The sequence below is a fragment of the Mauremys mutica genome, unplaced genomic scaffold (assembly GCF_020497125.1).
Source record: "Mauremys mutica isolate MM-2020 ecotype Southern unplaced genomic scaffold, ASM2049712v1 000472F_np12_subseq_323865:371407_obj, whole genome shotgun sequence".
NCBI classification, from domain to species: Eukaryota; Metazoa; Chordata; order Testudines; family Geoemydidae; genus Mauremys; species Mauremys mutica.
The window spans coordinates 5,180-22,333 of NW_025422972.1; the positions used below are offsets into that span (position 1 = coordinate 5,180).

General features: G+C 53.5%; 1 protein-coding gene across 1 annotated transcript; it reads left to right on the forward strand.

Moving 5' to 3' along the window:
* Window positions 1-12,801: 12,801 nt before the first annotated feature.
* On the forward strand, window positions 12,802-16,902 carry LOC123357278 (SKI family transcriptional corepressor 1-like). The gene is made up of 2 exons (XM_045000572.1): window positions 12,802-13,013; window positions 14,904-16,902. Exon 2 carries the CDS (start codon window positions 14,920-14,922, stop codon window positions 16,900-16,902), a length of 1,983 nt encoding a protein of 660 aa, XP_044856507.1. The 5' UTR covers window positions 12,802-13,013; window positions 14,904-14,919.
* Window positions 16,903-17,154: the final 252 nt, after the last annotated feature.

Sequence of the window (17,154 nt, forward strand, 5' to 3'; positions counted from 1 at the left end):
AAGGTGTTGGGGACAAAGAGATCGGGTGGCCTCCTTGTCCAGAAGAGATACAAAGGCTAGAGGAGGGAGTGTCAGTTTGGAGCTGGCTGGGGAAATGGGGAGAGGCCCAGAACTTGGGTCTAGGCTCCCCACCCTCCAAGATGGACCTGACTGAGGGGTCATTTTCTGTACCTACAAGCTCTGTTTAATCTGTGTTCCTGTTGTCTAACAAACCTTCTATTTTACCGGCTGGCTGAGAGTCACGTCTGACTGCAGAGTTGGGGTGCAGGGACCTCTGGTTGCCCCACGACCTGCCTGGGCACACTCGCTGCAGAAAGTGCACGGTGTGGAAAGGGCTGAATGCTCCGAGGTCAGACCCAGGAAGGTGTAAGCTTCTTGCCCTGGAGACAGTACGCTCAGAGAGAGGAGGCTCCCCCAGAGTCCTGACTGGCTTTGTATGGAGTAGTTCCAAAGCATCACAGCATCCCCTTCCACACCATGCACTTCCCGGAAGTCCGCACAGGCACTGACACTCCCTCCTCTGGCCTCTGTCTCTTTTCCAGGCATTAGGAGGCCACCTGATCTCTTTGTTCTCCAACACCTTCAATTGGCAGCTTGCAGGAGAGTGGCCCAGGCCATCAGGTGCCCGGAGACAGGGTTTCGGCCATTCTCTGTGCAGACAGCATCACACTGGCCCTCTAGGGCTCTACAACAATCACACCCCCTTATCCCACCATCTAGATCCTGGAGAAATGCATAGGGGAAACTGAGGCACCCACACAGTATTCAGAGAAAACATTAAGAACATTCCCACTTGTAACACCTGTATACAACTAGTTATATACTTTAAAGGGGTGTAAAATAATCAAGTATTGTGCTAAACACAATGATACTCCAAACTGACCACCACATTTAAGTTGCACATTTTTCCCCTCAAGTGAGGGCTCTGGGGTGGGGCTGGGGATGAGGGGTTCACAGTGCAGGAGGGTGCTCAGGGTTGGGGTGCTGGGGGTGCAGTCTCTGGGGTGGGGCAGGGCTGGGGATAAGTAACTTGGGATGCAGACAGGCTGCCCCAGGGCTAGGACCAGAGAGGACTCCCCCCCCACCCCATTATCAGCAGCAGCAAGCTCCAGGGGAGGGATCCCTCCTCTCCCCACACAGCACACTCACTCTGCAACACAGTCACTGCACATGCTCCTAGGGACTCTCTCAGGTCCAGAAAGCCCACTCGCCTCCCCTGTGGTGGGTATCGGGTGGCACAGAGTCTCTGGGCGATGCTCTGGAACTGCTCCCCACCAAGCCGGTCAGGACTTTGGGGAGCCTCCTCTCCCTTGGAGCAGACTTTTTCAGGGCAAGAAGCTCACGCATCTTCATCTCCTGGGTCTCTCCTTAGTGCATTCAGCATCCTCTGCCCCTCCATGTGCTTCGCACAGCGATCCCACCCCAGCGGGGTCCAGGGGAAGCCACAGGGTCCTGCCCCCCCACTTCACAGTCAGACATGACTCTCAGCCAGCCAGTAAAACAGAGGTTTATTCGGTGACAGGAACACGGTCTAAAACAGAGCTTGTAGGTACAGCGAACAAGACCCCACAGCCGGGTCCATTCTGGGAGCAGTGAGCCAGACCCCCATCTGCACTTCCCTCCTCATCCCCAGCCAGCTCCAGACTCCCAAACCCCCTCCAGCCCCTCCTCTCTGCTCAGTTCTTTTCCTGGGCCAGGAGGTCACCTGACCTCTTTGTCTCCAACACCTTCAGCTGGCACCTTTGCAGAGGAGGGCCCAGGCCATCAGTTGCTAGGAGACAGAGTGCCAGGCATTTAGGTGCACTGGCCCTTTGCTCTGTAGCAATCACATACCCTGATCCACCACCTAGATACTTTAGAACTGCATAGGAGACACTGAGGCACAAACAGAGTATTCAGAGAAAACATTAAGAACATTCCCAGCTCGTCACACCGGGGTGGAGGGATGCCATCATGTGTGGCCTCCCCACCCCTGCTATTCCCCCTGCGTGCTCTGTACCCACAAACCTTATCTCCCCTTTTCACGTATTCACACACAAATGAGTGGAAGTGCGCACCTCACTCATCCAATAGGTCAATTTGGCACATTAGCCAGGAGGAAGCAAATCGTGAGCGTTTTTGACCACAAACCCCATCCCTCCAGATTTGCAACCATCCCTGGACCAGTGACAGGGGCACAGCCAACCCTGGACCAGTGACAGGGGCACAACCAACCCTGGACCAGTGACACATGCACAACCATCCCCGGACCAGTGACAGGTGTGTAGGCAGCCAAGTCATTGGAAATAATCAAGGAGGAAGCCATTGAAAAAAATGAATGGGGCCACTCTGGTTATTACCTTGGGGTCAGGGGAGTGCTCTGTACCCCCAAACCTTACCTCCCTTTTCATATATTCACACACAAAAAAGTGAAAGAGCATGCCTCAAGCATCCAATAGATCAGGGTTCGGCAACCTTTCAGAAGAGCTGTGCCGAGTCTTCATTTAGTCTCTCTGATTCAAGGTTTCGTATGCCAGTAATACATTTTAATATTTTTAGAAGGTCTCTTTTGATGGCTATAATATATAACTAAACTATTGTTGTATATAAAGAAAATAAGGTTTTTAAAATGCTTAAGAAGCTTCATTTAAAATTAAATGAAAACGCAGAACCCCCCAGACCCCTGTAATAGGTCAATTTGGCACGTTAGCCAGGGGGAAGCAGATCGTGAGCGTTTTCGACCACAAACCCCATCCCTCCAGATTTGCAACCATCCCTGGACCAGTGACAGGTGCACAGCCATCCCTGGACCAGTGACACATGCATAACCATCCCTGGACCAGTGACAGGTGCATAGGCAGCCAAGTCACTGGAAATAATCAAGGAGGAAGCCAGTGGAAAAAATGAATGGGGCCACTCTGGTTATCACCTTGGGGTCTGGGGCATGCTCTGTACCCACAAACCTTTCCTCCCCTTTTCACGTATTCACACACAAATGAGTGGAAGCGCGTGCCTCAATCATCCAATAGGTCAATTTGGCACATTAGCCAGGAGGAAGCAAATCATGAGCGTTTTCGACCACAAACCCCATCTCTCCAGATTTGCAACCATCCCTGGACCAGTGACAGGGGCACAACCATCCCCGGACCAGTGACAGGTGTGTAGGCAGCCAAGTCATTGGAAATAATCAAGGAGGAAGCCAGTGGGAAAAAATGAATGGCACCACTCTGGTTATTACCTTAGGGTCAGGCGAGTGCTCTGTACCCACAAACCTTACCTCCCTATTCACATATTCACACATAAAAAAATGGAAGAGCATGCCTCAAGCATCCAAAAGATCAGGGTTCAGCAACCTTTCAGAAGAGATGTGCCGAGTCTTCATTTAGTCTCTCTGATTCAAGGTTTCGCATGCCAGTAATACATTTTAATATTTTTAGAAGGTCTCTTTTTATGGCTATAATATATAACTAAACTATTGTTGTATATAAAGTATATACGTTTTTTAACATGCTTAAAATGCTTCATTTAAAATAAAATTAAAATGCAGAAACCCCCAGACCCCTGCAATAGGTCAATTTGGCACATTAGCCAGGAGGAAGCAGAATGTGAGTGTTTTTGACCACAAACCCTGTCCCTCCTGATTTGCAACCCCATGGATCAGGCGGTGTGACGGTGCTGCCCGTGGGAGCCAGCTGAGGTCACTCAATCAGGGTGAACTGCAAACAGAACAGGGCAGACAAACCCCAAATGCTGGTGGTTATTCCAATACTTAGATTTACCAACCAGCACAAAACAGCTTCTACAGCACCTCACTGGTCACTTAGAAGTCCAAACCACGCAGTTCCCTTAAAGTGCCCAGCCTCAGGCCTCCGTCCAGACACACCTGTCAGATATGATGATGATTCCTAAGAATCTTACTTCATCATATAAAAGAAAGGGTTCTTCCAATCCCAAAGGATCAGCCACATACCCAGGTCCAATTATAACTTAAATTTTACCCAAAGTACACGCTATAGTCAATTCTTATTAACTAAGCTAAAATTTATTAAAAAAGAAAAGAGAGAGTGTTGGTTAAAAGATTAATCTACAGACAGTCTTGAATTCAATTCTTGAGGTTCAGATACACAGTAGAGATGAGCTTGTAGTTGCCAAAAGTCCTTTTAGAAATAGTCCAGAGGTTATAGTCCAAGTTCCATATTCAGGGTGGCTCCAGTCAATGACTGGTGATCTCAATCCTTATGGCTTAAGGTTTCCCCCTCTTGAAACCCAAAGCAGATCTGAGATGAAGAAGGATCGTGTCCCAGGCTTCTTATACATTTCCAGCAGCCTTTCGGCCTGAGAAAACAATAGGCTTAATTCCTTCTCCCAAACATCCTGGCAATTAGCAGAGTAATGTATCCATTAAACAGTTCAGATACAGGTTAGCACAACCTTCAAAGAGATACATAGACAATAATACTATTTCACTCAAGTATCATTATAAATGTTAATATTCCCTTTTTTGATCTTTGAATTAAAACGATAGCAATAGACAAGACTTGTTTGCTGACATCCCAAGACCTGAGCAAACATCTCCCCTTCTACCTCTAACAATGCAGACTTGCATTTCAAAGCTCTGTTCATTTACATATCTTCCTAACCCGTCCTCAAGGTTCACCCATGGGTCAGGTCAGTCTGTGAGTTAATTAACTCTTTCTGGCCCTGTCATCTTTCAATGAGATATTATATTACAGTCATAACGTCACACCCCCAACGCAAAATTGATGCAGGAAGGGATGACACAAACATCACTGACTGCATCCCAAAAGCTCCCCATCCTGGGTTTTGTTTTATTACAGCTTGTATTGGGTTAGAAGCCATGTCACTGTATAACAGAAATGGTTTACCCAACTCATGTTCAATAACATGATTGAATCTTTTTATGAACTTAAGGTAAAACTTGGTTAGAACAATAGTGGATTGGATCTGCTCTTGCAGCAGGGTTCCTGTATGTTTCATGTGATCTTGCCAAGAGCTAAAGAAACTAGCTATTTTATTTATACAAGCTTTGGCAAATGCCTGGAACCCAATTAACATTAAACCAATGTAGATATTAATGTTGTTCATTGTACAGGAATCTTTGCATTTAGCCATGAAAGCAATATGGTAGTGTGCCTCAGTTTCCCCTTTCATACAGCACATCAGGTCTGGAATGTATTTTCCCCTGTGAAAAGTTCCAACACTGTTTACATGCATTAACTGTGAAACATCAGTATAGCAAGGCCCTTTAACATAAAGTGTGTTTTCATGTATTCCTTTCAACATGTTTAAGGGATTTTCCAAAAGATTAGGCACATTGTACATTGTTACAGTTCTTGGCCATAGCAACACATTAGTTACAAAAATTAGCATTAGCAATAACAACAAATTCATTGCAAGTGTTCATTTACAATCATGTTTGTCATGCCACACCCTTGGCTCAATACCATTGGAGTTTGGGCATTTTAGGGTTAACCTGTGGCTTCCCTTTGCAAAATTCAGTCTTCTCTTTCCTTCTGGATTAAACCCTGATTTCTCTTGCTTAACAGAATTCACTGGCTGATGGGGCGGGCCCTCTGTGCTAACAGCTATTAGCAATTCTGTCTTCTCCCTGCCAGCCAAGTAATTTGCATCAACACAGACACTAGCTTTTAACTCTTCAGCTGCTATGGATTCCAAGGCTGGACTTTGTCTCACAGAGGTACCACACAAATCCAAAGAGTCTGAGGGTGAGAGCTGGCTTGCTCTCCCCTGCCTCCTCAAGCATTTAGCCATACAACTGTTTTGCTCTGAAACACCAGTAACTGAATCTGTCCTCAGATCCTGAAGCACAGACTGCTCACTTACAGATTCAGCATGGAGACATTCCTGTCCCAACAGCATTGTCTCCCCACCAACAAGCTGGCCACACACAGCCAGGTGGTTATAGGGCTGCTCAACTTCCTTAACAGCTTCTACTCCACCTGAGACCTTTTCAAAGCTGCCCACACTGGATCTTTCAAAAGGAAAGTCAGTGGATCCATTCACAACAGAAAATTTCTGGCTGTTAGGAACTGAAACTTTCTTGATTAAATCACTTTTACACCCTTCAGTTGCAGTAAACTGCTTGCACAGGCTACCATGAGGATTCCTTTCCCTAGGAGCTTCTCTAAGCAGCAATTCACCCCTCACAGAAATTCTGCCCTTCCCCTCTTCACCTAGGGCTTGCTCTACAGGAACACTTCCCTGAGCAACCACAGATGCTACAGACTTTCTAGATAACAGGTTAGAAACAATCTCCTTCCCTTGGCCATGAACAAGTTCAGGAATCTTTTCCTTCTTGCTACAAGTTGTCAAACTGTCAGTCGGTAACACAACTAAATCACCTTTATGCTCTCCTTGTGCCCTGGCTGGGGTATCACCCTGATCAGACAGAGTTGCTGCACCCTTTTCCAACCACACATTAGCAACTGGCAAACCACAAGCACCAGAATTGTCTGTTCTCTGGGATTTTGCTAAGACACTAACTGGATGCAACCTAGTCACAGTGCCATTCTCCCCAGCAGACCCAAACTCAGGACCATTCCCTTCCTGGGCTTTAGCTGTATTTACAACCAACTTCGAGACAACTGAATCACCCTCAACCATCACAGGCTGGAAGGCCCCTTCTGTCTGCTTCACAGACACAGAAGAGCCGGAGACACATTCTCCTTTACCAGACACACAGCTTGGAATGTTACTTCCCTGGTCCCAGCACACAGGGCTGTTCACAGACAACTGCTTGGAGACCCAGGTAGCTCCCTCCATAGGCAAGTCAATACCCCTGACAGACACAGGCACATTCCCTTCACTGTCACATTTCTCCACACAGGACACAGGTAAGGGATAGGGACACTCATTTTCCACTATCCCTCCCTTCCCAAACTGCTGACTGGACAAAGCCATCAGCTCACAAGGCTGCCTAGGCTCCTCCAAACTTTCCCTGCCAGGCACATTGCCACTCCCAACAGATAAACTGCTGCTCTTTTCACTACACTGAGCTACTTCCAGCAAATCACAGTTACCCATTTTAGGTTCACTTTTACAAGCTGTACTAGCCACCAATCCATTACCCATTACAAATTTACCCTTTCCTTCCTCAGTTAGGGCTTTCACCTGACCATCTACTTTAATCTGCTTCTGAGAAATATTCTCCTCACCAATGAGATTTTTTTGCTCCTGATCTAATTCCAGATTCACTTCTGAGACATTAGACAGACATTCAGAAACTTCATTCACAGACAAACAGCTATTTCCCACCAGGTTAGAATCCCCCTCTGCATCGCCATAGCAAAACTGGTTAAACACAGAAAACTGCCCAGAGTAATACCACATATCAACATAGTTATAAACTGGACTTATAAGAGGATACAGTTTCTGCTGTTCTTCCATTGCTTTTTTGACTTGGAGCCGAAGTCTGGCAGTTTCTTGTTGCATCTTCTGGGTCTCCTGTTCCAGCTCCTGTTGCTTCTGTCGAGCTTTTTCCTCAGCAGCCAGCAGCTCCAGACGCCCCTTACGAGCTTTTTCTTCTCTCTCAGCAGCCTCCTTCTTTCTTTTAGCAGCTTCTTTCTCTCTTTCAGCAGCTTCTTTCTCTCTCTCAGCAGCCTCTTCCTCCAGCTGGGCCAAGGCTTGCTTCTCTTTCATTCGAATTTCTGCCAGTTTTTGCTCATGTTCAAACTGCAGGCTCTCCATCAGGGCTTGCAGATTCATTGCTTCTGCTGTTGCTCTCTGGCTCATGGTCACTGATCCTTAACCAACTAAACTCTCAATACCAAAATTCCAATTTGGATAGCGCGGGGTTCTGACCCAAAGTTTAATTGACCTGGTTCTGTGGATCCTAGCACGACTACGCCACTGTGACGGTGCTGCCCGTGGGAGCCAGCTGAGGTCACTCAATCAGGGTGAACTGCAAACCAAACGGGGCAGACAAACCCCAAATGCTGGTGGTTATTCCAATACTTAGATTTACCAACCAGCACAAAACAGCTTCTACAGCACCTCACTGGTCACTTAGAAGTCCAAACCACGCAGTTCCCTTAAAGTGCCCAGCCTCAGGCCTCCGTCCAGACACACCTGTCAGATATGATGATGATTCCTAAGAATCTTACTTCATCATATAAAAGAAAGGGTTCTTCCAATCCCAAAGGATCAGCCACATACCCAGGTCCAATTATAACTTAAATTTTACCCAAAGTACACGCTATAGTCAATTCTTATTAACTAAGCTAAAATTTATTAAAAAAGAAAAGAGAGAGAGTGTTGGTTAAAAGATTAATCTACAGACAGTCTTGAATTCAATTCTTGAGGTTCAGATACACAGTAGAGATGAGCTTGTAGTTGCCAAAAGTCCTTTTAGAAATAGTCCAGAGGTTATAGTCCAAGTTCCATATTCAGGGTGGCTCCAGTCAATGACTGGTGATCTCAATCCTTATGGCTTAAGGTTTCCCCCTCTTGAAACCCAAAGCAGATCTGAGATGAAGAAGGATCGTGTCCCAGGCTTCTTATACATTTCCAGCAGCCTTTCGGCCTGAGAAAACAATAGGCTTAATTCCTTCTCCCAAACATCCTGGCAATTAGCAGAGTAATGTATCCATTAAACAGTTCAGATACAGGTTAGCACAACCTTCAAAGAGATACATAGACAATAATACTATTTCACTCAAGTATCATTATAAATGTTAATATTCCCTTTTTTGATCTTTGAATTAAAACGATAGCAATAGACAAGACTTGTTTGCTGACATCCCAAGACCTGAGCAAACATCTCCCCTTCTACCTCTAACAATGCAGACTTGCATTTCAAAGCTCTGTTCATTTACATATCTTCCTAACCCGTCCTCAAGGTTCACCCATGGGTCAGGTCAGTCTGTGAGTTAATTAACTCTTTCTGGCCCTGTCATCTTTCAATGAGATATTATATTACAGTCATAACGTCACAGGCGGCAGCAAGTCCTGAGCAGGAACCCAGATGGTTACGTTGTGCGGCAGAAACTGCAACTAGTAGCAAAACGGGAGGGTTTCGAAATGTGTCGGTACAGGGGCCAGGCCGGAGCTGGGGGGGGGGGGGCACAGTCCCAAGCTGCCCCCTCCCGGCTCTGGCTCTTGGGCGCAGGTCGGTTTTACCCGGGGCGGGGGGGGGAGGGGAAGCCTCCCGAGAGAGTGTGTGTGTGTGGGGCGCTGTATCTACACTGCCCATTGTGCGTGTGTGTAATGGAGCGATTCACCAGCCCGTGTGTATCTGTGTAGCTAGACACACCGCCCTGTGTGTGTGTGTGGCTCGCCCAGCAGTGCAAACTGCCCCTTCTCACCACCCAGCCGCGGGGGGAGGCTGCCCCAGCAGGGGTCTGAGGGGGGGGGGATACGGGGCATTCGCCAGACCCGTCGCCTCTCCCGGGGGAGCCCCCGTGGACAGGAGGGGGCGGGGGGGGTCCCAGGGGACCCTGCTCCAAGGCCTGGCCTTGTCCTGGGGGTTGAGCCCGGCCCCCAGCGGGGAACTCTGCCCTGGCACCGCCTCCCGGGGGCTATAGTGCAGGAGCCGCTGCCGGGTCCCGCCTGCCCCGGGCAGGAGAAGCGGGGCCGGTCTCGCTTCGGGGAGGCCACCTGCGCCTGGCGAAGGCTCCAGTTCCCTGGGCTGGCGGGGGCCGGGAGCGCGGGGCGAGGCTGCGCGTCCCCGTCCCCCCCAACCGCGGAGCTTGCCGGGAGGGGGGGGGGGATTCCGCTGCCCTAGAAACGGCCCAGCCCCGGCCGCGCTCACGCCCTGGGGGTTTATGGCCCGGCGGGACAGGACTCCCCCTCCCCTCCTGCCACCTGCCTCCTAGCGCCGAGTTTGCTCCGTCTAAACGCGCTGTTAAATACGGTGCAATCCGCGTAACTCGGAGCAGTCACAGGGCTGCGTCGCGTGCTGGCTGCGCGTTTACACGGCGCTCGGCCAATGCACCACTCAGTGCGCCCCCCCCCCCCCCAAACCAGCCCGAACCGGGACTGCTTCGGATGGGAACAAATTACAGAAATAAACGTCCCGCCTAATGAATAGCGAACCCGTAACGTTTGTCATTTACAAACGCTATTAAAATAACGTCTAAAGACTGGCGCACTGGGGAGGTGGGGGGTGTATCTCCCTCCATAAACACTTTGCTCCGGCTTATGAAAAGGGTTTATCTTTTTAACGTCCATGCAAATGCGCCGCAGCCGGGCTGGGTGGCACTGCCTGCTTTGCTCGTGCCGTAATAATGCCTAATAAATATTTAACTACGTATTTGTTTAGAGGGCTCCTCGCCTGGGCTGCTGAGCCGCCGCCGCCGCCGCGCAAGGAAGCAAAGGGACCGCGCTAAATTGACTCCTGAAATGTCTAATCACAGGCAGCAGCCAGGGTGGGCCCCTTGCAAGGGGCCTGGTGCCCATGATCCCTTCCGCAGCTCGGCGAGCTCCTCGGACCCGCCAGCGCGGCGCAATCACTGGGCACAACGCAGCCTTCCGTGGTTGCTTTAAATAATTAAAAGGCATCCAGCCCCCCTCCCAGCCGGGCTCGGTAACCCGAGCTAGGAGAATACCGGCTCCTGGAGCCCGGGGAAATTTCAGTCTGACGGCGGGAAGTGCTACTCGAGCTGGAGCCTGCACCCCAAACCCCAAGGTGGGCCCCCCCGTCCTAGCTGTGATTAATTCTGGGGTGTCGGTCCGGCCGCAGCCCTGAAAGGCGAGACGTGATCATATTCCTAGGAAGAGATTTATGGCCCTAAATCTGCTTTCAAGGACAAATACGTTTAATGACACATTAACTCCCAAGTAGGCAATAGACTTTTCAGAACAATACGCGCTTTAATATGGAACACATATGTTGGCGGAGGGCAAACGCTGTTCTAGCTGAATGGGAAGCTGCTTAACAAAAGTAATAGCCGGGGGCGATTCGCTGGCCGTTATTAACTTCTGTTTGATTCGTGTCATTGCTCAAATTTGGTCCGGACAGTATGATTAATTACCGTTTAATTAACGTGTCCATTAAGAGCACTTAATGCCACAATGCTTTAGAAACAGCCCGAGGAGCAGAGCTGCAGGAAAACGCCGGGTTGGTTGGGTTGCAGAAATGCCTTTTTAGGAGGGATATTTTTGGTAAACGATAATTCACGCTTTTAAAAATCGCTCCCCTCCCGCGTCAAAGCGAGAGGCCCCAGCAACGGCCCAGCGATCCGCCGCCAGTCCGGGAGACTCGGGTCCTCTCGTTACGGTGATTTTATCTGAAGCAGCTCCAGTGTCGGCAGGGGCTGCAGAGACCTGAGATTCACGGGGGAGGTTTGCACACGCCGGCGGGGGCTTTTCCTTTGAACGCTACTGGCCTCGTCCCCCAAACATCCCTCTGCCCAATTCATCACAAGCTCCGAACGGCCAAATACCCCGCCCGGAGCCCCCTTGGAGGGAGTTTAACTAACGAATAAAACGGGTCAGGGAGCTGAAGGATGGTTATTGATCAGTTTATAAATAGTTAATCTCCCCAGGATTTCGTTACCGGCGAGTATTGCACCAATAGATCCGCGGGCTCGCAGGGAGGGGGCTGCAGCCGAGGCAGGCGGCTCGCCTGGGGGCTCGCAGGAGACGCAGCCAGCGGCTGCCTCTGAATGCAAAGTTTACAGAACAATCAGCGCCTTCCCCGTTTACTGCGCCCGCTAAAGACCCCGCCGAAGAGCGCGCTAGCCAGAGGCCCGGCTGACTTTCTGTCGCATTTCATGGCGTCTTTTACTTTCAAACGAGAATTGATTGGGCTCTCGCGGCGGCCTGTTTGGATGGCCCCTTAACGTGATAAATAATAAATTCCTTAATTTCTCCAGCCATCGATTCCCCCCTCCCCCCTGCTTTTGCTCCAATTCGTTACCGCGCTGGGCCCGCCAGGCCCGCAGCGAGCCCCGGCTCGGGCTTTTCGGGGCAATTGGAAGGCTGAGAAAACACCTGGCTCCCCCCCGCTCCAGGTTTTCGCCGCTCCTCTCCCTCTCCCGGCGGCTCCTCTGCCGGGTAGCCGAGTGCCACATGCAGGCCTGCCCGTCTCGCTCCGGCTGACCGAGGTAAGGCTAACGCCGGAGGGCGGCGGGGGGGAGCCGGAGTGTGCCCCCGAATTAACCCTCTGCTGCAAACTTTCCCGAACCGGGTTTGGGCTCAGTGTTTGCCGCTCTCCCAGCGCGCCAGGACTGGCTCCAAGCGCACCAACTTTTGACCCAGCTTGGCTTAAAAAACCCCAAAAATCTCCAGCCACAGCGGGTTGGTTCCTGTCTTCCCCATAGGGAAGGCGCGCACCGGGGGGAAGTGGATCCCAGGGAGGAGCCGCTCGGTGATCCACCTGGACTGACGCCTCTCCCGTCTACCAACCCCCCTCGCTCCAAGGCAGGAGAAATAAATAGCAGCGTGAGAGGACGGGCTGCTCTGCCAGCTCCTTTCCCTTGGCCCCTTCCTCCCCCAGCGCGACTTTCCCCCCGCTTGCAGGGCGGGGAGATGGCCCAGGTGACAGGGGCACAAATCCCAGCGCTTACCTTTGCCAGATCGCGTGGATTTTTCTAATCGCTGTTCCTTTCCTCTCCCCCTCCCCCCACTTCCCCTCCCCCCTTAAAGCAGCCCCGGCTGCGTTTTGATTGACTGGAGCGCAACCATGATTGACGCTGGCCCGGGTCCCGAGGCAGTTAATGTACAGGCGCGGGTGCTAAGTGGGTGTGCCTTCCTATTATTTTAGCGGTCACTGGATCAATGTGCAACGTCTTCAGCTAAGGATCAGGATCCTCCCTTGGACTTGCCATGTGGTCACTTTTCTTGTTGCATCTCCGCGCGGGAGGACACTGGCAGAGGGCAGGCGCCCGGGCGCTCCCATGAAACTCCGCACCGTGCTGGGGTTCTGGATGCGGCTGCAGCCCGGCAGGAACGGACCCTAGCAAGCGGGGGTGGATTGGTTTTGGGGTGCAGCTGGACTATTTTGACAAGTGCTTCCGACCTTGCCCGCCGCTCCGGGGATTGCACCGCACAAGGTAAGCCCTTCCCCGCCTTGCAAGCCTGCACCCACGAGCCATGGCTTCCTGGGATTTATTTTGCAAGCCTGGTTCGAAACCAGCACACGCACGTCCAAGCAGAGCCTGGGAGTCGTTGACACCAATCTGTGGCTCGGTGTCTGCAGCCACATTTCGGGCTTTCCCTTCTGCCGCTGCCTCTCTGCTCCCTCTCCGGGCCGGTGTATATCGAAGTCATTCGTTTTAATCCCCTAACATTCGTTCCCATTCTGCCGGTTTCACGTCCAATTAGGCGTTGGGACGGGACTGCTGGTGTGTGTGGGGGGTGGGTGATCACTTGCTGCCTTGAATGAATCACTTAAAAATAAACAAAATCCCCCTCCCCCTAAATCTAAGTCAATACGTTTTCCCAGCATTGGATCCCAATATTTTGGCTGCAGACGAGACAATGAAGCCCGTTTGTCTGGACCAGGGCAGCCTTTAGCCAGCGCTGGGGTGAAGTTTGATTCACATTTGCGAGGAGGACACTCCAGCTATTTTGTGTAATTACCATGGAAGCTGCTTAATGCGCTGACCCCTTTTAGATAAACTCATTTGCTTGGCTCACGCTTCCTTCTGCTCCCTGGCGAGCTGGGAGCCTGAGGGGCAGGTCAGTAATCTCCCTCGCTCCTAATCCCCTGCAATGGCATTAGACAGGGGAGAAGGTTCAAGTGTATTGGTCGATCCAGCGCATTTAAAAATAACCCGGGGCCCAAAGTCTGGGAGCAAACCCGACAACTTTCGGCTGCTGGTGCATTTCCTAAACCGTCTCTCGTTTGGTAGGGCTCGTTCGGGCTGGCGAACGGGAACCCTGTCAATTAAATACAGGTGGCCCCGTGTCACCGCAGGATTACTGCCAGCCTCAGACAGACAGTGAGTTTATTTAACCTGCCGGTCGGGTAAGTCCCTTCACGGTTATCTAAAGTGGAGCAGTCAGGTTAGCCGGTTATTTACTGAGTCGCTCCTCTAAGGTGTAAATGCAACTCCAGGCAGCGCTAATTAAAGCCTATTTTCCTTTCCTCCAAAGCTGGACAAATGCAGCAGGTACCTAGCCGAGGTGCTATTTAACACAGAGCCGGGGCTAGTTGAGAGTGAGAAACCGAGCGGCTGAAACGTGGGAGATTAAAAATAGAGGAAAAAATCCCACTAACAACTGAAAAAAAAAATCCCCAACACGTTATGAAGGGCTGTCGGGTTTAATGCCCTCCACTGCTGCTCAGAAATGCCAGGTGACCAGGCAGGGTTGAGATCCAAAAGGAGAAATCTGAGCCCAAACAGGGGCGGTTTGTTTTCATTTCTGACTCTGCTATTTCCAGCTGTAACTAAATGCACCGAGAGATTCCTTGGTGACCTACAGAAGCGCCTTGTGTCGCTCGTTAATATTTTATATTCGCGATTCTCTTCCTCTCTCTGTGCCCACCAAGTGCAGTAATTGTGGTAGATGTAAAATGACATTTTGGCCCGTATTCTCAGGTCTGCATTGGTCTGGAGCCGCAGACAGATCCTGGAATAATAGAGGGAGGGGAAGAGAGATCTTAACTCGCAGCAAAACCTTTCAAGCCACAAAGAATAGCGGCAGCCTCTCAACCCATCTCCTTGTACCATCCGGCGCCCAGGGAATGTTCTGCCTGTGCAATGCCCCTGCCGCGGTACAGAGAGGGATGCAGGGCTGCTGCTAAGACTGAATTTGACCAGGTAGGGGAGATCTGCTGCGGCACAAAAGGCCAAACGATGCCCAGGCCGCCTTCGCTGGTGGAGTTCGCCCGGCCTCCTGGCTGGCCGCTTTCCCCCACGAGCACCGGGCTCGCTTTGCACGCCAGGGCCGCGGCGGCGTGGCTAACCTCTGCCTTTTGTTGTGTTCTTGTTTTGCAGGATTGTTTTGGGGGGGATGGAGGCGATTGCCAGTCAGATGGGCACGGGGAGAGACTCAAGCTCCTCCCCGAATTCAAAGCAAGAGCTGCAGCCCTACTCGGGCGCCAATCCCCTCAAGCCCAACCAAGTGGGTGAGACCTCCCTGTACGGCGTGCCCATAGTGCCCCTGGTCATCGACGGCCAGGAGCGCCTGTGCGTGGCGCAGATCTCCAACACCCTGCTCAAGAACTACAGCTACAATGAGATCCACAACCGGCGGGTGGCGCTGGGCATCACCTGCGTGCAGTGCACCCCGGTGCAGCTGGAGATCCTGCGGCGGGCCGGGGCCATGCCCATCTCGTCCCGGCGCTGCGGCATGACCACCAAGCGGGAGGCGGAGCGGCTCTGCAAGTGCTTCCTGGGCGAGCACAAGCTGCCGGAGAACTTCGCCTTCGACGTGGTGCACGAGTGCGCCTGGGGCTCGCGGGGCAGCTTCATCCCGGCCCGCTACAACAGCTCCCGGGCCAAGTGCAACAAGTGCGGCTACTGCAGCATGTACTTCTCGCCCAACAAGTTCATCTTCCACTCCCACCGCACGCCGGACTCCAAGTACACCCAGCCCGACGCCGCCAACTTCAACTCCTGGCGCCGCCACCTCAAGCTGAGCGACAAGACGGCCACGGACGAGCTGAGCCAGGCCTGGGAGGATGTCAAGGCCATGTTCAACTGCGGCACCCGCAAGCGGACCTTCTCCCTGCACGGGGTGGCCGCCGCCGGTGCCTCCGCGGCCGCCAAGGCAGCCCTGCACCCGCCGCCGCCCGGCGGAGCCGAGCTGGCCCCGGTGCACAAGAGCTGCAGCGGCGAGGAGGCGCCCGGGGAGCGCGGCGCGCTGAGCTTGGCCGGGGCTCACGGCGGGCCCGGCGCGGTGCGCAGCTACCCGGTCATCCCGGTGCCCAGCAAAGGCTTCGGGATGCTGCAGAAGCTGCCGCCGCCGCTCTTCCCGCACCCCTACGGCTTCCCGGCCTCTGCCTTCGGGCTCTGCCCCAAGAAGCAGGAGGACTCGCTGGGCGGAGCCGGCGGGGGCGAGCCGGGCAAAGGGGGCGCCCTGCCGCCGGACATGTTCTGGGGCCACCCGCACCAACCCCAGCAGCCGCCGCAGCAGGCCGGCGCCGGCAAGGACAGCGGCGTCTACCCGCCCTTCCCCATGTTCTGGCCGGCCGCCGGCAGCCTGCCCGTGCCGCCCTACCCGGCCCAGAGCCAGGCCAAAGCGGCCGCCACCGCCGACCCGCCGGGCCTGGGCGGCCGCCACAGCGAGCTGGAGGGCTCGGAGCCGTCGGGGAGCGGGCGCAGCAGCGCCACCCCGCAGGAGGGCTCCGGGGCGGACGGCGAGCGCTGCTCCAGCGCCCTCTCCAGGGCGGCCGCCGAGGAGGAGCGGTCCGGAGACGAGGCGCTGCTGCCGCCGCTGCCCCTGCCCCTGCCCAGGAAGGGCAGCTACCTGTCCGCCTTCCGCCCCGTGGTGAAGGACGCAGAGAGCATCGCCAAGCTGTACGGCACCCGGGAGGCCGGGGCCGGCTACCTGTCCCCGGACTTCCTCAGCGAGGGCAGCTCCAGCTACTGCTCCCTCTCGCCGGGCGCCGACACGGCCGACGAGCCCGAGGTCGAGGTGGAGTCCAACCGCTTCCCCGAGGACAAGGAGGAGGAGGCGGCGGCGGCCGTCGAGGAGGCGGAGCAGCCGCCGCTGCTGCCCAGGGCGAAGGAGCTGCCGCCGTCTCGGGCCGAGGAGAAAGGCGGCGATCAGGGGCCGGAGAAGGTGAACCGGCCAGCGCCCAAGGGGAGCCCGCAGAGGAGCAGCAGCAGAGGCGGCTACGAGGTGGGGGGCTCCGCCGGGGACCCCGCTCCCGGCTGGGCGCTGAGCCCACGGGCGCGCGGAGACGGCAGCGCTGCAGACCCCGGTCCCAGCCCCCGGGGGAGGCCTGGCCCGCCCGCGGCGCAGGCAGTGTCCTGGCCGGGCAGGTGCTAGAGACCAGGCCCTGGGGGGGTGGCGGACACGGCTCTGATCGCCGGGGCCTGCGTGGCTTTACCAGAGACCCAGCAGCCGGGCGAAGCCGGCAGGGGAGAGTCACTGTCCCTAGCCCGCTGGACGTTCAACCCCGCAGGTGTGAACTCCCAACGGTATCCGGGGGGGGGGGGCCTTTGGTTCACCCCTCCCCCCACCTTTCTATTATTTTAAAAGGAGCTATTCGGGGCACCTATAAATTTACATGCAGCCGCA

Coding starts and splice junctions, on each gene's coding strand:
- LOC123357278 (XM_045000572.1), top strand. CDS start 14,920: ATGGAGGCGATTGCCAGTCAGATGGGCACGGGGAGAGACTCAAGCTCC.